The sequence below is a fragment of the Mustela nivalis genome (genome assembly GCF_964662115.1).
Source record: "Mustela nivalis genome assembly, chromosome: 1".
Classification (NCBI taxonomy): domain Eukaryota; kingdom Metazoa; phylum Chordata; class Mammalia; order Carnivora; family Mustelidae; genus Mustela; species Mustela nivalis.
In genome coordinates, this window is record NC_139020.1 from 202,031,306 (window position 1) to 202,047,579 (window position 16,274).

Genomic DNA, 16,274 nt, shown 5'->3' on the forward strand with positions numbered 1-16,274 from the left:
CTGAAGTCCATCTATGGGGCAGGCAGGAATGGACACTGTGGTACACAGGAGAGCTTCTTTGTCCCCAGGGAAACCTCAGTTTCCCTCTTAAGGCCTTTAGCTGATTGGATGAGGCCCACTCAGACCATTGAAGGTCTTTTTCTTAAAATCAGCTGGTCGTGGATGTGACCACATCTATAGAATACCTCCATCCAGATTAGCATTCAAGGTGAAAATCAACTGGTTGTGGATGTCACCACATCTATAGAATACCTCCATCCAGATTAGCATTCAAGGTATCACTTGGGGCTGTGGCCTGGCCAGGTACATATGTGAACTGAACTGACCATTATGCCAAGACCTGTCAAGGTCAGCAAGACTCCCTGAAAGGCCCCAGACTCCCTGCTCCCCACGCAGTGCCTCCTCTGGGACATCCACACCTTTGTTGGGCCCCTTCGGGAGTCTTGTGGCAGTTTTCTCTTTGTCTTCCCTGGGACATTTCCCCAAGAGCAGAGGTCAGTGTTGGGGGCAGGACTCCCTGGGCTTGCTGCCAGGCTAGCCTTCATGGCGCCCTCTGGTGGCCAGTGGTCCTGCTGCGCCCTCAGCAGTCAGGGAAAGAAGAGCAAGTGGATCCATGGAAAGAGCCACTGAGTTCTGTGGCTTATCTAGTGAGCAGCATTTTCTGGTCAGCAAGACACCACACGACCACTCACAAAAGGCACAGAAGCACCACGAGGTTCTCTTGGGCCGTGCCTTGTGTTACCGAAATTTCTGTGCAAAGCCTGAGAGCCACATCCATTTAACTTGGGGGTCCTCCACCTCAGATTTAGAATCGTTTTACCTGCTTTTTCTTCTTTTTGGATTTTTCTCATGTGTTACAGAGTTTCTAGAGGGTTCTGAGGGTACAGAGGTCCCGTGCTACAGCTCCGGGCAAGCCAGACCACGATTCTCTGCTAGGAGGTTGTTTCCTGTGCAAGCCTGTGTGAGGGCTGGAGGATGCCAAATGGCGAGGAGGAATGCTATTCTTTCCCCGCTTGCCGTGAGGTGTCAGGCACTAGGTCTGCCATCTGTGTTCTCTTAAGCTTGTCCTTCTCCTCCTGGGCATTGATGGGATGCGTCCCCTCCTCCCTGCCAGTTGTGACGGGCTTGGCATGGTGCTAGGCACATAGCAGGCCGCATCCACATAGTCACCTTGCTGCTGGAAGACGCAGGGCACCCGGGCTCTCACCTCCCACTTCTGGTCGCTCAGCCGCTTGTGGATAGCTGGGGCTGGAGATGAACCAGTAAGGTCGGCTGGACAGTGGTCAGTGGGGTGGGGCTGGGCAGGCTCATTCATTTTTCATGGTACATGGGCTGATTCCATGTTTGGCTCCTTGTAGGGTGACGGGGACCCTCCTTCCCAGAGCCCCATGAAGCTAACAGACTGAAGATTGAGACCCCATCTGTGGGCTCCTGAGCTCAGGGAGCTTGGCCAGTTCTTTTCACCATGCCTCATCCTCCTTGCCCAGGAGATGGGCTCTCTCCCTCAGGGGTCATGTGTGGGCCATTAATGAGGCCTTAAGAGAACCAGTGTCCTCCCTGCAGCCTGGAAGAAGCTCACTCAGCCTCTTATGTGTGTCCCCCTCCATGCACACAGCCAGCATCAGGCTGTAGCATTAGGTGCCGCCCAGGTGGGGGGGTGCCACTTGGCCTGGCCACTTCCCTGCCTATGCTTACAAGCACCATGAGCCCAACCTGCCCTGGGAGGTGTGCAGCTGGGCCCTGGTGTTGGCTGCTTCCTTGGAGTGACTAATGGCATTTGCCACAGCGTCCAGAGAGCCCAGCCTGCCTGTGGCGTTTTGGGCCTCTAGGGTGTCATGAGCCCTGACAAGATGTTCATCCTTGTTTCATTTGCCGGGTACGTGTTTGTGTTTGGATTCTCGGCCTTGTCCTAGACACTATGCTGGCTGACATGGGTCCCTCTGGTCTCTGGTGGTCACTTCTAAGTCATTAACCTCTGACAGCTGTGAAAAGTCAGCTCCAGAGGGGAAGAGAAACCCCCACCTGGCCAGCCTCACCCTGAAACTCTTCAGTTGATGAAAAAAGAGAAGTTGGGTCGGCATCCAGGGCTGTGAAGGGTCTTGGCATTTCCCTGCACTGTGCCAGGAGCCTTAGCTGCACTTTCTAGAATGAGGTTTGACAGCTCTGGTAAGAAGTGTTTGACCAGTTTTTGTGTGTGTGGCCAGGAGCCGTCTCTGCAGGTAAGAGCACATACAAGATTGAACCACTAGGTGCCTGCTGCTGCGTCATTTGTAACAGGGGCAATTTGGAAACAGTCTAAAAAATTTCTAAAATGGGGAGTTTCTGGGGTGCCTGGGTGGCTCAGTGGGTTGAAGCCTCTGCCTTCAGCTCAGGTCATGATCCCAGGGTCCTGGGATTCAGCCTCGAATTGGGCTCTCTGCTCAGCAGGGAGCCTGCTTCCTCCTCTCTCTCTGCCTGCCTCTCTGCCTACTTGTGATTTCTGTCTGTTAAATAAATTAAAAAAAAAATATATATATATATATAAAATGGGGCGCTTCCGAGTTGGGGGCCAACCATGTGCCAGGGTTGAACAGAGTGCAGGGGCTGTGTGCTCCCTCTCCTGAGCCTCCTGAGTCAGTGAGCCCTTGAAGGCGGCTTTTGGAATGCAGGCAGGTGCTTACTATGCATCCTGGGGCTGGAGCTGATGGAGTGCCCCTGGGCAGAAGAGAGTGCTTTGCTCTTGGAAATCCAGTTCAGCAGTGGTAGTTCTCTTTACCCAGAATACATTTTATTTTGAAGCTTCCTTGGGAAGTGACAGTAAGTAGGAAAACAAATGAGGTGTACAAACTCCTCTGGCCAGAGAGAGAGAAGCTCCTGGTCGGTTGGTGTTTGGGTTCCTGTACATGCCTGTTACCCTCGTTCTTGTCCAGATGGAATATCAGGTGCTTTCCCCCACCAGTTTTTGCCCCCAAGACTTGCTGTGTCTTTTCACAGCCCTCACCTGCACCACAGACGAGGCCCTGCAGACCGGGGCCGGTGCGGGGGCGGGGGGGGGGACCCGCAGAGGCAGGCCCCGCTTGGGACAGATTTCAAAGGCAGGAACCCGTGCCCCCTTGCAGACCTCAGAAGCACTCAGGGCCACAAAGGAAGGATAGACCCGTTTGCTGCTCCAGGTCTGTGTGCACAGATGCTCGATTAGGTTAATAGTGACCTAACCCAGAGTCCAGGCTGTCATTAGACACACCCAAACCTGCATGCTCAGGCCAGCTGAGGGCCACATCATGTTCCCCATGGGGCAGTTGAGACTCGGTCTGGAAGGCACATGGTCCAGCCAAGCAGGGCTGAGTTTCAGGCCACATCCTGGAACATGTGTCAAGCACTTTGCTGACCCAGAGAAAGCCATGCACTCCTGGGCTGTTCATGCCCCGCTGGCTAATTTCCCTGCCTGGTTCCCGGTGACTGGTAACCAGTAACCATTGTCATTTGGGGGCTGGCAAAGCAGCCTGTTAACCAGGGGATTCCACAGGCCGTGGTAGTGCTGGGAAGGAGCTGGGACTGACAGAACGGGCCACCCCAGGCCCCTGGCAAACCTCCCCTCTACTTTCCTCCCTCCCCGACTCGGGTGTTCCCCGCTTTGTCCCGAAGGATACCAGAGACCTCAACATGTGTCCTCCCCTGTCCTGGGCAGCATCATGTTCTCGTCCATCAGTTTCAAGCCCTGGGATCCTTATCGTCCTATGGCTCCAGGAGCTACACAAACCCACTTCTGGGCTCTGTGCTGGGACCCCCACTTCTAGAATGAATTTTGAAAGTGGGCATACCCACCTGCATGGTAAAGGTTTAGGTGGGGTAAAAGAGTCAGAGTGAAGAGTCCCCCACAGGCCCTACCCACAGAGAAGCACGGTCACTTTGGGAGTCAGACCTGACCTCCTTCCCTCCTCTTAGGGGCGTAGCCCAGTCACTGTCCTGAGCAGACTGAAAAATGCCACCTGGGGAGGCCATGTCTCCACCAGAGCCAGGATGGGATAAGGGAGAGGTTCAAGAGTGAGGTGAAGAAAGTGCCCCCCTGCCCCGCCATGGCAGCAGGTATCCGGCTTCACTGGAAGCTGCTTTTGATTTGCTGACTTGGTGGCGCGTGAGTGTCCTATGGCATTTTGGGCCACTGCATCGGTGTGCGTCTGGCTCTGGGTGCATCTCCTGCAGTGACCCTTAGCAGCCTAAACCTTGGCCTCTGGGCAGCGTGTTTTCTGCTACTTCTATAAAGGAAAACAGGAGTCACATCCAGGAAGGGATGAGTGGAAGCACAGGGTAGCCCCATGTGTTGGAAAGGAGATCCCATATGCGGGCAAGACAGGCCCCCACTGCTGGGTCTGGGAGCCACTCTGAGCCAGGCTGGCTCTCACTGTGCATATCCGGACCTCTCCTTGGGGCAGGGACTGACTGTATGCTGGGCAGGTTACTCAGTATTTGGGGACCAACTCTAGGCCAGGTGGATATGCAGGTTCCCTATGGGTCCATGGACCACCCTGAGGGGAGAGGCAGGAGGCCGTGGAGCCAGGTCAGGAGCAGCATCCCTTCTTATGGCCTGAGCCACTGCGTCCTCAGTGTCAGGCTGAACTGCCCTGATTTACCCATGACAGTGGAGCAGGGCTGGAATTCAGCTGCGCCGCGTTCAGTCCGGTGCTGATGAAGGGTGTTGGTGTGCTCACTTCATTGGAGAGGAAACAGGGCTTGGACATACCGAGGTGGTTTGGCAGCCTGGGGATGAGACCGGAATGTGGCCTGCCTATCCCCTTAACCTCCATTTACCACTCGTGCCCCCTTGTTCATTTGCCAGCTGTGATGGCCTCTAGCACCCAAAACCCAGGGATTACTTTATGAGGGGTGACCACTGGTGACAGGGCTCTAGAGGCCCATCCTGCACCCTGAATATTGGCCAGCAGCCAGACATGGGGTCTTCCTACAAGTCCCTCCATAGTCCCTAGGACCTCACCGAGGGAGGGTTGGTCTGGAATCCTGCAGTGGCCTCTGGGCACAAGGCTGTCCCACCTGTGCTGAGCCCTGCACCTTGGGTGGGATCATTGCTGTCTGTCTGTCTGTCTGCTAGCCAGGCTGGCCATCCTTTCTGCAGAGGCACTGCCCAAAGTGAGGTTTACATTAACCAAGGCATACATCCTATGTCACATCTAACCATGTTCCTGATTTGTTGGGGTGAGTGCTGCTCATCCGTGAGCCCCTCAGGGCCTGCCGGGCAGTGGCGGACACTCAGGTGGAGTCTGCATCGCACAGGGGAGCAAGGATTGGGGCATCTTGGCTGCTCCGTGTGCTCTGATGGCTCCTGATGCCCATCTTGTCTCATTTCATCTTCACGCACGTCCCAGGCCAGATCTGCCCCATATGCTGGGCAGGAAGCTGGGTCATAGCCCAGATCAAGCTGGGATTTCTGCCTCTGGGTGTATGTATGTTAAGCACTCTGTGCTCCTCGGACTGAGATGCCATTGCTGCTTAGAAAGCGCTAGCACATTCTCATTGTGTCAAGTTATGGGATGGTCGGGGGTCCAGTGGATGGGCCATTCCATGGTTCCCCACCCCCCATGCCCCTGTGTTGTGAACCTCCCAGTGATGTCTCCCGTTCTCTGCACAGCACATCTCCATCCCCCAGCCTGACTGCCCCACAGAGGCACGGACGTTCTCCTTCTACCTCTCCAACATTGGCCGTGACAGCCCCCAGGGCAGCTTCGACTGCATCCAGCAATATGTCTCCAGGTGAGGTCCCACCCAGGCCCAGTGCCCCCTTCTTTTTCTTTTTCTTCTACTTCTTTTTTTACATAAGTTTATTTATTTAAATAATCTCTACACACAACATGGGCCTTAAACTCAGGACCACGAGATCGAGAGCCGCATACTCTACAGGCTGAGCCAGCCAGGCTGGCCTGGTGCCTCCTTCCTTTCTCTGCATGAGCCTTGCTGCTTATTTCACTGTGTCTGGGGCACGGGTACAAGTTCTGGCCTGCTGCTGCGTCTGCCCAGGGGCCTGAGTTCCCTTGTTTCTTCCAGATCGAGATGTGCCATGTGGAAACATGCTGCTCAAGTTAGCCCTGACCCCATTTCCCAACTGAGGGTCATGGGGTGGGGGTCGGCACGGGCTCCTAGACCGCCTGTCCTTGTCATCCCAGGAGCTCACCTTGGCTCCTGGCCCCTTATCTTACAGCCACGGGGATGTTCACCTGGACTGCCTCGGCAGCATCCAGGACAAAATCACAGTGTGTGCCACCGACGACTCCTACCAGAAAGCACGGCAGAGCATGGCACAGGCTGAAGAGGAGACACGGAGCCGTGGGGCCATCGTCATCAAGGCTGGAGGCCGCTACCTGGGTGAGGATGAGGCCCGGGACTCCCACCTGTCAGGGGCTCGTGCCTGCTGGGCACCTGTGCGGGTGGGGAGCAGGAGAGACTCAGGGCCTGTCCTGGCCAGGAGCTGGAGGTATGGGTTGATGGGTATGGCCCCAAGCAGGGTGAGCCAGGTCGTTGTTGGATCGAAAAGGAACGTCCCATTACACTGGATGAGTCAGCTGGGGGCTATGACATCTGTTCATTGCCCAGTTTGGATAAGAGCCCCAAGAACTCTAGGAATTCCAAATCCACGGCCCTCTCTCCTACGCTCTGGCCTCAGGGATCTCTACCCGTCAGAGAGATAGTGCTCCTTGAAGGTGGCGGTTTATCCTCCTCTAGTGGCCACCCCTGCCCTCACCTGACTGCCCAACTCTTCCCCAAGACCAACACGGCCAGTGGCAAGGTGCACATGGCGAGAGGTACCCTGTGGCAAAAGGCCTGCTGCTGGGTTGGTGTCAGTGAGGGGCTATCGGGTCGCACCTGGGAAGATGTGTTGACCCCCTGCCGGATGAGAAGCCCCTGGCAGTGCATCATCTGTTTGGAAACAGTTTTGGTGAAGTTGAGACACCCCCAGTGTGGAGAGTGTTTTTACTTAGGAAGCTCTGTGGCTGCTTTAGGCTTCCTAGCACCTAGGCCCAGACAAATGCACGAGTCATCAGGATTCAAGGCCAGGAGGAAGGGTGTTAGGCCTGAGGGAGACACGAGGTGGCTTACAGCAAATGGCTTTGGGGGCTTTTTTTTTTTTAAGAAAAGGTAGGAGGATTTCAAAGCCCCCCCCCCCCCAAGGAGCACGTGATTTCACTGGCTTGGCGGTGGGATTGACTGTGGACAAAACCCCAGACGTCCTTGCAGGAGTCCGTGCTGCCAGTGAACGCTGCATCCGGGCGGACGTGGCTATGCGTGCTGAGGGAGCCTATGCTCTGGGGTGTGAGCCACTGCTGGGGACAGAGTCCACCTCCCACCCCCCAGAACCTCAGCCAGAATCCCAGCATGCTTCCCCTGCCTGCTGTCACCTTGATGTGCAAACATGAACGTGCTTACACATATTCATAAATTTCTGGTCCTTTAGCCTAAAACTGGGACAGAAATGTGGCTTCTTTGGTCACTGAGGGTACAGCAAGAGTTTTGCAGTGGTTTCGGTTCTGGTGGAAACACTTATCTCCTGGCCTCTGAAGACAGACATGCATGTCCCACTGTGTCAGGCCTCTCGCTGACCCTAAGCCTGACCCTGAGGATTCTGAATGCATTTCTTCCTGTGTTAATTTGACAAATGAGATTTAAGGGATGAGAACAAAAACAAACAACAAAAAGAAGTCCTCATGGAGAGCTTTCTGGCCCAAGTTCATGAGGCATGTACCGCCTGCCCTTGGCCATGCATGTTCCTTAGGGGTGATGCCGCTGTCCAGAGTGGAGTTCACAGTTTCTGAGCCGAGGCCCCTCCATCCAGAGCAGAGCTGGAGTCTGTTTGCTCTGAAAGGGTGGGGGGATCTGGCTGCTGCCCCTGGGACTCTGAGCATAGCCATGTCTGCCCAAGAAGTGCCTGATGGGGCTACAGCCAGGGAGCTGCTCTTACCCTGGCATCTCCAGAGAAGCTACCCAAGCGGCCCGATGCCTTTGTTCAGTCCTCCTTTTTCATAAAAGTGAATGGGGGGATCCTGTGGGGCCAGCACAGTGCTGTGATGTGTAGGCTCTGGGGATACCTGTCTCTGACCATTCAGGAACCCTACTCTTTTTACTTTTGGCCCCTTCTCCCTATAGTGGTTGGACTGCCCATGATGAAGTCCATTCTGTCTCCTGTAGCTCCCGCTTCTGACGCTGGGGGCCCTGTAAGCCCCTGCTGAGCTGTGTGCGGTCAGCAGGTGGTGCTCTCAGCTGTCCTGGGTCTCCACTGAGCCACCCAGGCAGGGCCCAGCTCAGACTGCCTTCCCCTGGGGCTGGCGGCCATGGGTGGGCATCCTCGCATTCGTTCAGAACTTGGCATCCGCCCCAGGCAGAGGGACACTGAGGGATACCCCCTCACCCCCTCACATCCCTAATGCCTTGGCTCTTGTTGCAGGCAAGAAGGTTCAGTTTCGGAAACCAGCCCCGGGGGCCACGGACGCTGTCCCCTCCCGGAAGCGGGCGACCCCCATCAACCTGGCCAGTGCCATCAAGAAGAGCAATGTTGGTGGCATTAGCGGGGGCAGTGGGGTGTCTCAGAGGCCCTTCCGCGACCGGGTGCTTCACCTCCTGGCGCTGAGGCCCTACCGGAAGGCCGAGCTGTTGCTGCGGCTGCAGAAGGACGGCCTGGCCCAGGCGGACAAGGATGCGCTGGATGGCCTCCTCCAGCAGGTTCGTGCTTGCCCGGGGCCAGGTTGAGGGTCCAGTCAGCCTTGAGTGGCTTCTGCACCGGGTCTGGACACAGGGTGGCTTGGGAAGGGCCCTTCCCGGGGTCTCTTCCAGGAGTGTCAGCCTGCCTCAGAGCCTCGGCCTTCTCGGTTAGGACATGCTTAGGGCTGTCACGGACATGTCCCTGGTTGTGGTGCTTGCTGTCCAGTGGCCTTGAGGTTGGTCAGCGTGAGGTCAGCACCCTATGCACCATCTGCGAACACACAGGCAGCAGGCACAGCACACAGGATCCTGGACATCAGTTGCCCCGTTATTGTAGAGTCCAGAGAAGCCTGGGTAACCTCAGAGCTCAGCCTCCTCAGTCAGGCAGCTTCCCTGCCACTCGACAGCCGCAGCCCTGGGCAAGGGGCTTCACTTGTGGACCCTTGGGCTGCTGTGTGTGGCCACAGCTTGACTGCAGCACCTCGGGGTGAGAGGCTGAGCTGTGGGGGGAACGTGATGTCAGCAGATGGAGCCTGCTATTACGGAAGAGCTCAGGCCTCGGAGCAAGAGCTGTAGGCCTGGCCGCTTCCCCTACGCCCTTCCCTGTCTCCCAGAGCCTGTGGAGGGAGCTGGAGGACCCCTGGGAAGGTGAACAGCTTGTTCTGGCCTCGCCACGTCAGCTGGACCATGCAGCTGCCTCGGGGCCCTGCCAAGAGGTTCACTTGGCTGGCAGTGGATAGTCCTGTCCTGTGGAGGAGGCACGGTTGAACCTCGAGGGGTTCTGTCCTCCAGCTCACTTGCCCCCCTTACATCCTGCCTCAGATGCTCTGGGCGTGCAGACAGTGCAAAATTCACATACTGTGATAATGAGTAGTTGTGTTTGAAGATGAGCTATGGGGCTCACTGCCCCTTGTCACTGGGACTCTGGCTTCAGGGGCACCACTTGTCGGGAAACTCTGGATATGGCCTCTTGTTTTAAGGGTGCGTGTGAAGGCAGGAGGGAGGTGGGCAGAGGGAGAGAGAATTCTAAGCAGGCTCCATGTCCAGCATGGAGCCCAACACGGGGTTCAGGCTCAATCTCATGACCCTGAGATCATGATGAAATCGGGAGTCAGCTGCCTGACCAACTGAGCCACCCAGGTGCCCCTGGATTTGACCTCTTGAGCCACTCTTCCCCGCCCGGAGTAGTGCAGGTGAGGACCAAGCTGCGCAGTTCTCCCTCTGAGCATACGGGTCGGCTCAAGGCCTGTTTAGAAGATAGACGTGTAGCTTCACAGCTCAGAAGTTTTCTTTGGCAGAGGGGCCTGTCAAAGCATCCAGAAAGCTCCAGAACCAGGAATGATGTTCTGAGGGGGTCGGTTTCCTTGGAAGGTCACAGGTGTCAGCCTTATCCGTGGGAACTCAAAGGAGGCACAGTGGAGGCCCTTCCCCTGGGCTGGAACTCGGAGAGAATGAGGCAGGGCTGGCAAAATGCCGGGTCTTTAGACGTGAGCCAGCATTGTCCCCGGGTGTGCTGTAGCCCACACTGCTGGCCGGTCAGGCTGCCATCAGCCCCTACTGTAGCATTCTTGGAAGTGGCCCTTGCTCCCATCATCCTCTCTCACCCTGTTTGTGCCCAGAATAAAGAAGAAGCACATGAGCCCCTCAAATGCAGAATGTGGAACTTGGCTGACCAAGCACACAGTTAACATCTGAGATTTACCCTCTGAGCAACCCTCAAGTGCAGCCAGCAGGCCAGGCTCGGTTTTTGAAGAGCTGGGGATCTGTTGGTACTGATGTCATTCTGCCTGGGGTGCCTGCTTTTCTAACCTCTGAGATGCTGCCATTGCTCCCAGCCCTTGCCTGGGATCAGAGAGGCCCCGTGCTGGGCTCCGGCTTCTCTGGTTGATTTGAATTCAGCAGCCTTCTGTGGGGCAGCTTATCTGGTGTCTGTGGGCAGAACATCCCCCCTTGTGTACTCTGTTTTCTTCTGAATGGCCCCGTCTGCTTTGTGCTTCTGTATTTACTACCCAGCATGTCCTCCCTGGGGGCTGGGTGCAGTAGCAGGACCCCAGCAGCTTGAGGAAGGGGAAGGTCTCAGGGGATACTGTGGGCTGGTCATTTCCAGCCCCCCCACCCCAAGGGATCAGGGATTCTGATGAGCAGCACAGATGAAATCACACTCTTCAAAGGCACCTTCTCTTTTCCTTCTATAAGAACATCTGTCTCCGGTGCTGGCAGGGCCTCAGAGAAGCCTGGAGGCTCATCCTCTGTGGGGGGGTGAGTGTGGATGGGTGGGTGGCTCTTCTGGGGAGCATTTTAGCAAACTGCATCAAGAGCTGTAAAAATGTTCAGAGCCGTTGACCCACTCCTCCCAGTTCTGGGAAGCTGGCTGAAGGAAACCGTCACCAGCGTGGGAGAACCTGCACACAGTGGTGTCTATTTAAGCTACAGAGAAACTGGAAATGGCATCCAGTGCAGATGCTTGGTGGAATATTACTCAGCCATTAAAAAAAAATGCTCCTTGTGGAAACCCTTGTGACCTGGAGTCCCCTTAGAAGCCCGTGGTAGTGAAAACGGCTGCTGTCACACCAGCTCCCCCGCAGTTGCGTGCTGTGGGCCCAGCGAGGCTGGCACAGGGGCTCCCGCTTGGGAGCGGGACCTGAACTTCTTCAAGTGCCCTTAAGATCGACGTTCTGAGTCCATCTTTGCCATCTTGGAGACAAGCTCGGCCATAGTTAATCAGCCTGAGCAGGGCTAGCTGGCTGTGGGGAAGATGGACTTAGCCTGGTCCCTGGGGGCCCCAGCTCCCCGACCTGCTGCCATCTCTGCCACTGGAGTGCATGTCCAAGAGGGGGTGTCCATCTCTTCAGACTGCTCTACTGGAATAACATAAACTGGGAAGCTTATGAACAACAGTTGTTTACTCCTTGCGGTTCTGGAGGCTGGGAAGTCTTACAGTCAAGGCACCATAAAATTGGGTGATTGCTGAAGACCCCCTTCCCGGTTCACAGACTGTCTTCTCACGGTGTTACCACATGGCAGGGGTGGGGAGGGAGTTTCTGGAGTCTCTTTTACAGGGACACTGGTCCCATTCATGAGGGCTCCACCCTGATGACCTGATCACCTCCCAGAGGCCCCACCTCCTAATACCTCATTTTGGGTGCTGAGGTTTAACATGAATTTCGGTAAGACGAAAACCTTCAGCCCATAACAGGGGAGGCCGGTGCTGGGGTCTTGGGAGTGTAGACGGTAGCCCCGCCTGCTTTGGAGCCGAAGTGTCTTCCAGCAGCTGTAAGACCTGGGTGTCAGGACCTGGTGTTCGGATCCTTTTGCAACCTCAGGCTTGTTGCCCCAGTGTGCAGGGGATTGGGGGAGTGCTGTCCTCTTTCCCCTTGTGTGTCTCTGCCCCCCAGCCTCCATCACCTACTTTCAGTAACTTCTGCCTCTCCTAGGCTTCCAGCAAGGTGATCCTGTCTCTGACTTACAGGTGGCCAACGTGAATGCCAAGGATGGTACGTGCACATTGAAGGACTGTGTATATAAGGACGTGCAGAAGGACTGGCCTGGCTACTCGGAAGGGGACCAGCAGCTGTTGAAGCGGATGCTTGTCCGGTAATGCCACCTCCCGTGCCTGGGCATGTCCCCCCACCCTGGTTCTGGGACAGATAGCATCCTGAGGGAGCTAGGGTGGCCTTGTATGGTCCTGAAGGTCATAGGGCCCTTGAGCAGGATGGAGGGGATCTGTGGAGACTCTCTGGCATCTTTCCCACTACCTGGGACACCTCAGGGCCGGGCCAGCACCTGCTGAGTGGAGTGAAGGGTGCAAGTCACACACCAGAGCCCCATAGTGCCCACACAGGACGCTTCGGTCCGCTCTGCTTGTTCCACGCTTCCTTTCCTGTCAAGCGCCCTTCCAAAATCTGCGCAGCCCCACAGGCTTGAGCTACAGGCCGCCTCCTCTTTAAAAGAACCTCCCAAGAACTTGAAGCAGAGAGAAACAAAGCAAAACAAAACTCCCCACAGGCGTGATTAAGTAGCATTAATTAAACACATTCCCTTTCAGATTAATTGGGACCCAAGGTCAGGAGTGGCCTTGGTGGCTCCGGGGAAGAGTGGTTAAGTAGGCCCCTGCCTGGCTTAGGCGAGCAGTTAATGATTTGCTTCTCTGCCGATGCCTGACGGGAGCGCAGGCTGTGAAGCGCCACTCGGAACTGGCTGATAGACTAATTAGTCTTTAAATGATTTCTCAGGGACTTGAGTTATTTATGTGGTTGTGGTTTTTTTTTTTTTTTTGAAGCTCGGCTTTTTAAAGCAGTAATTGCATGTAGACTTGGGGCAACTCTAGGTGAACCCGGAGTTCCTCCTCAGCCCTGCAGGGCACTCCTCCCCAAACCAGTACCTGCTTCCAAACCAGCCTGGGGTCACGGCTCCGACTATCCAAAGGTCATGGGGGTCTTGAGGAGCTGTTCTCAGCAGAAGACCGCTCCCACCCCCATCCTCTTTCTGGCGTTTCCTGTTGCCACAGCTAAACGCGCCTGGCGTTGGTTCTGTCACCTACAGGTGTTTTGATCCATCAGACATTTTGGGACAGAGTCTGGTGTTGAATTGGTCAAATTTACCCACTGAAGTGCTTTGAGGTGACAAGGCGTGCATTCGGGACACTGCAAGGCTATTCCTGCCCTCCCTTCAGAGTCTCTTGCTGGGTAGCTGCTTTTCTCAAAACCCAAGGGCCTTGGCCGCACAGAGTGCTCCAGAAGGAGCGTGGCCGAGACCAAGTAGCCTTGTTGTGTGTTGGTGTGTAGGTGGGGTCAGTAGGAATCTCGGCTCTGGAGCTTTGTCATTCCGGGCTCCTCCTCCCTGTTCCTTCCTGCTCCGCTGAGTGAGCTGCCGGGCCTTGTGTGAACCCAGGGCGCTCAGCCTTCACCTGGACCAGCAAGGCCAGTACCGGGGCCCTGCTTGGGGATCAGCCGTGCCAGAAACCACTTGTTGCCAGCAGCACCTGCTGTCCTTGGAAGCTTGGTCCGGTTGGTGTGCAAAGGTCACCGTCGGCATCCTCGATGCCAGCAACCGCACTGAAGGTTACCCAGCCACCTGTCTGCACACTTTTTTCCTTCAGTTTAGGTTGTTCCCTCCCTGAAGAAAATCCAATTTATAGCAGTTCTTGAAGCCTCGCAGCAAAAAGGAAAAATAAGGCCTTGGGGTATTTCTGTCGCTGGGGATTAGTATCACCCAGAAGCTGGGCTGCCTCCTTTTCCTACAGCTTGTTCAAAATCATACCTGACCTAAGTATGCTGATGCTTCCAGTGTTAGCCTGGGCCCCTGAGGCTCGGCTCTACGTGGACACCTGCTGCCACCACCATTTTGATTCTTCCTCTGTGTTTCTGTTTCCCGTGTGTGGGGCTGCTGGGGCCCGTCCTGTCCCGGGTGTTCCAGGGCACTGCGAGGCCTCAGCAGCCGTGCCCAGCCCTGTAGTCACTCCCCTTGTGTCTATCTTTCATGCCAAGGCCATACTGTGTTGACTATTATGGCTTTGGAGTAGATCTTGAAATCTGGGATTGTGAGGCCTCCAGCCTTGTTCTTCTTTCTCACAATTCAGTGGTGTGAATTACATTTGCAGTGTTGTACAGCTGCTACCTGTACTAGTTCCGGAACACGTGCCCCAAAATGGAACCCCAAATGTCAGCAGATACTCCCGCGCCCCCTTCCCCCAGCCCCTGGCAGCCATGAATCTTTCGGTCTCTGTGGATTTGCCTGTTCTGGATGTTTCCTATCAATGGGATCTTTGGGACTTTGGGATTTTTGGCCTTTTGTGACTGCCTTCTATCTGTGTACGGTTAGGGTTCACATAGGCCATCACATGTATCAGAGCTTCATTCCTTTACGTGTGCTACGTGGGGACCTGGTGCACGTGGAGATCCGCCACAGTTGTCTGTCTGCTGATGGGGCCATCTCCGCCTCCCGGCATGGGAGTCCGGGGTCCTGTGAACATTTGTGTACGAGAATCTGTATGGACATGGATTCTCCATTCTCTCCAGGAGGAGTGGAATTGAGGTTTTTGCGAAACTGCCAGACTTTTTTCCACGTCTCCCGCTCCAGCGACACACACAGAGGTTTCTAGTTTCCCCCACTTTCTTACCAACACTTGTTCTTTTCCGTTCTTGTTTTGTTTTATTCCAGCCCTCCTAGTGGGTGTGAGGTAATATCCCCTTGTGGTTCTTACTTGCATTTTCCTGATGACCAAACACGTGTAATTGTTCGTGTGCTTATTGGCCATTTGTTTATCATCTTTGGAGAAATTCTATTCAAGTACTTTGTCTTTCTGGGGATACTGAGGCTGGTGTTTCTATAGTGGATTTAAAGTTTTCATTTGCTTAGAGAGTCTCTCTTTGCTTTCAGATGCTTTCTCTTGTCTCTTTTGGACTCTGACATTTGTTACCTGGAGGCCTCAGTGCAGCCCTTCAAGGCTTTTCTGAGTGGCTCTGTCCCCTCAGGAGGGCTGCCGAGCTTTCTCCGCACCCCCCGTGGGCCCCTCTGTTTCCTCAGTCTCCTAAGGCCACACCTCTGTCCATCCCATGGTCCAGGTGTGGCTAGAGCAGCCTGGCCTCCTAGGACACTGTGGGTTCCTTCCCCACAGCCCCAGAGCAGAGCAGGGACAGCCCTGCAGGAGTCCCTTCTGTGAGGTCTCTGAGCCTCTGAGCTCCGGGCCGGGGGGTGCTGTGGCTTGGGGCCCCATGTCTGCTTTCAGCATTAGATCGTGCTGCTCTCTCCACGCACTGCACCGGGCTGGCTGTTGGGCTCCCGTGAGACTCGCAGCCTCAGAATATGAGAGGGGATCAGAGGGCGGCCTCAAGCCAGGGTCCCTAGTGGGGCCTCCATCTGCCCTTTGAGTGTCACGGTGTCTCTTTTCTGGTCCCTGGCTGCACTGTTGTGCTCGGGTACCGGTAGGCTGGTGACTGCCCCTGTCATCCTTGAGGAGATACTGTCATGTTGGCTCTCAGGAAGGTGGGACCTGAATCCGGGAGTCCTTCCTGTGAGGCTAGGGCATCACAGTCCCCTGCAGCATCTTCTAAGGTTTCTGCAGTAAGCATTGTTAGGATGAATTATTGCTTTTAAAAGGAGGGGTCGGTGCTCGAGTGTGCCCAGCTTCCACAGGGACATAGCACAGAGCTTGAATATCCAGTTAGTTTTACTCGGGTCTCTGGTCTCCACAGTAACAGGTGTCTGGGTGAGCGGGCGGCCCACTGAGCCTTCTCTGGGCACACAGGACTCCGGGTGGGCCATCCTCCAGGCTGTGGGTGAGCCTGGGGGGCGGGGGTGTTCAGACTGCTCTCTGCCCTCCATGCCCTGAGGTACTCCATGTACTTGGCCCTGCTCTGGTTCATTGGGACAGCGGGCCCACCCTGAATCACTGGTGTAGGAGACACAGTGTGGCATCAACGGGAAGGCAGGTTGTGGGGCCGTACAGCTACCCCGCCTCTCCTCTGTAGGAAGCTGTGTCAGCCACAGAGTGCCGTTGGCCTGCCCGGAGACCCTGCTGCCGCCAGTCCTCCCAGGGAACATGGAAACTCGGCCTCACCCCCTCAGGTAGGAGCAGTGGGCCAGGCTGGGAC

The 16,274-nt window shown here is 55.6% G+C and overlaps 1 protein-coding gene across 1 annotated transcript in view; it reads left to right on the forward strand.

Annotated features, from left to right (window-relative positions):
• The window catches only part of ELL (elongation factor for RNA polymerase II), a 73,879-nt gene that overhangs the window by 48,024 nt on the left and 9,581 nt on the right, over positions 1 to 16,274 (forward strand). Inside the window, exons 3-7 of the mRNA XM_082707292.1 lie at positions 5,624 to 5,745; positions 6,191 to 6,354; positions 8,429 to 8,703; positions 12,152 to 12,276; positions 16,152 to 16,248. Coding sequence (XP_082563418.1) covers positions 5,624 to 5,745; positions 6,191 to 6,354; positions 8,429 to 8,703; positions 12,152 to 12,276; positions 16,152 to 16,248 — 783 coding nt within the window. The remainder of the gene's footprint in view (positions 1 to 5,623; positions 5,746 to 6,190; positions 6,355 to 8,428; positions 8,704 to 12,151; positions 12,277 to 16,151; positions 16,249 to 16,274) is intronic.